The sequence below is a fragment of the Hesperophylax consimilis genome, chromosome 4 (genome assembly GCF_061612785.1).
Source record: "Hesperophylax consimilis isolate HC1 chromosome 4, BYU_Hcon_1.0, whole genome shotgun sequence".
Classification (NCBI taxonomy): Eukaryota; Metazoa; Arthropoda; class Insecta; order Trichoptera; family Limnephilidae; genus Hesperophylax; species Hesperophylax consimilis.
The window spans coordinates 1,505,704-1,506,840 of record NC_142839.1 but is presented as its reverse complement, the minus strand read 5'-3'; the positions used below and the strand labels follow the sequence as shown (position 1 = coordinate 1,506,840).

Below are 1,137 nucleotides of genomic sequence, written 5' to 3'. Positions count from 1 at the left end.
CGCCGAACGAAAATCAGATCTTATTGAGTCCCCGTCTCGTTAAATCGTGCCAACTGCCAACTGCCAGTCAACATGTTTCTTAAGGTAGGATTAAAATTATTATCTAGATATTTGTTTTTCTCATTTAAATAACGCCTCAAAGTTGTACCCTGTTTTCGGTAGGAAGTGATATATTCGGATTAACTAATTAATGTGTTTTTTTGCAGTTCACCACCGCGTTCGTAGTTCTGGTTGCCCTGTGTGCCATTTGCAATGCAGATGACACCTACAATGAGCAGGCCAACAAGGAAAGTGAAGACGTCGAAGACAACATTAGTGATGCCCTATCAGAAGCCAAGAAAGAATTAGAACACCAAGTAGACAATATCAAAGAACAAGCCATCAAAGTAAAGGAAAACATTTCCAAAGGCATCGAACAACTGGAAGATGTGTCCGAAGACGTCAAGGAAGATATTGAAGAGCAGAAGGATGACAGTGAAACGTTCATGGAGACAATGGAGAGACAGGCCAAGAACGCAGGACAGAAGATCAAGGATGCCGCTCAACACGTTGGAGACTCCTTCAAAGATGCCGGCGAATTCATTGGAGAGAAGATCGGTATCGTTAAACCCAAAAGCGACGCTGAAAAGGCCGTCCTTGCAGTTGGAGACACAGTAAAGGACGCTTTCGGTCGTTTTGATGAGGAAATGTCTTCAATGTACAACTCTAAATTCATGAAGCGATCAGTGTAATGACATATAATTTTTTAAGTTTTTTTAAGGAAAATAATTTGTAGATAATCGATGGTGATTCAGAGTTTCAGAGAAATGTATGTTTATCTGATGTCAGCATGTTTTATTTTTAAATGAACCTGTGAGATTTTTTATTACACGAGTTTACTTATTTTATTTGACTTTTTATTTAATTTTGAAAGCTTCAAAGGTGTGTATAAGTTTTAACCTATTGTAATATCTATTGTGCAACTTGTGTTGTTGATCGTTCAGAGATCTGTTAACCAAGTGTACCTAGGTTTTTAAATTTCAATCTTGTTTTGTTGTTTAAAAAAGCACCACAAATAATATTCGTAAGATGATGGTTTTGGTGCCTACTAAACATTCGATATTTTATTATGATTTTGCAATAAAATGTAAAGTTAAA

General features: G+C 36.7%; 1 protein-coding gene across 1 annotated transcript; it reads left to right on the top strand.

Annotated features, from left to right (window-relative positions):
• On the top strand, positions 1-887 carry LOC149424009 (uncharacterized). Its single transcript, XM_089631112.1, has 2 exons — positions 1-84; positions 207-887. Exons 1-2 carry the CDS (start codon positions 73-75, stop codon positions 729-731), a joined length of 537 nt encoding a protein of 178 aa, XP_089487238.1. The 5' UTR covers positions 1-72; the 3' UTR covers positions 732-887.
• Positions 888-1,137: the final 250 nt, after the last annotated feature.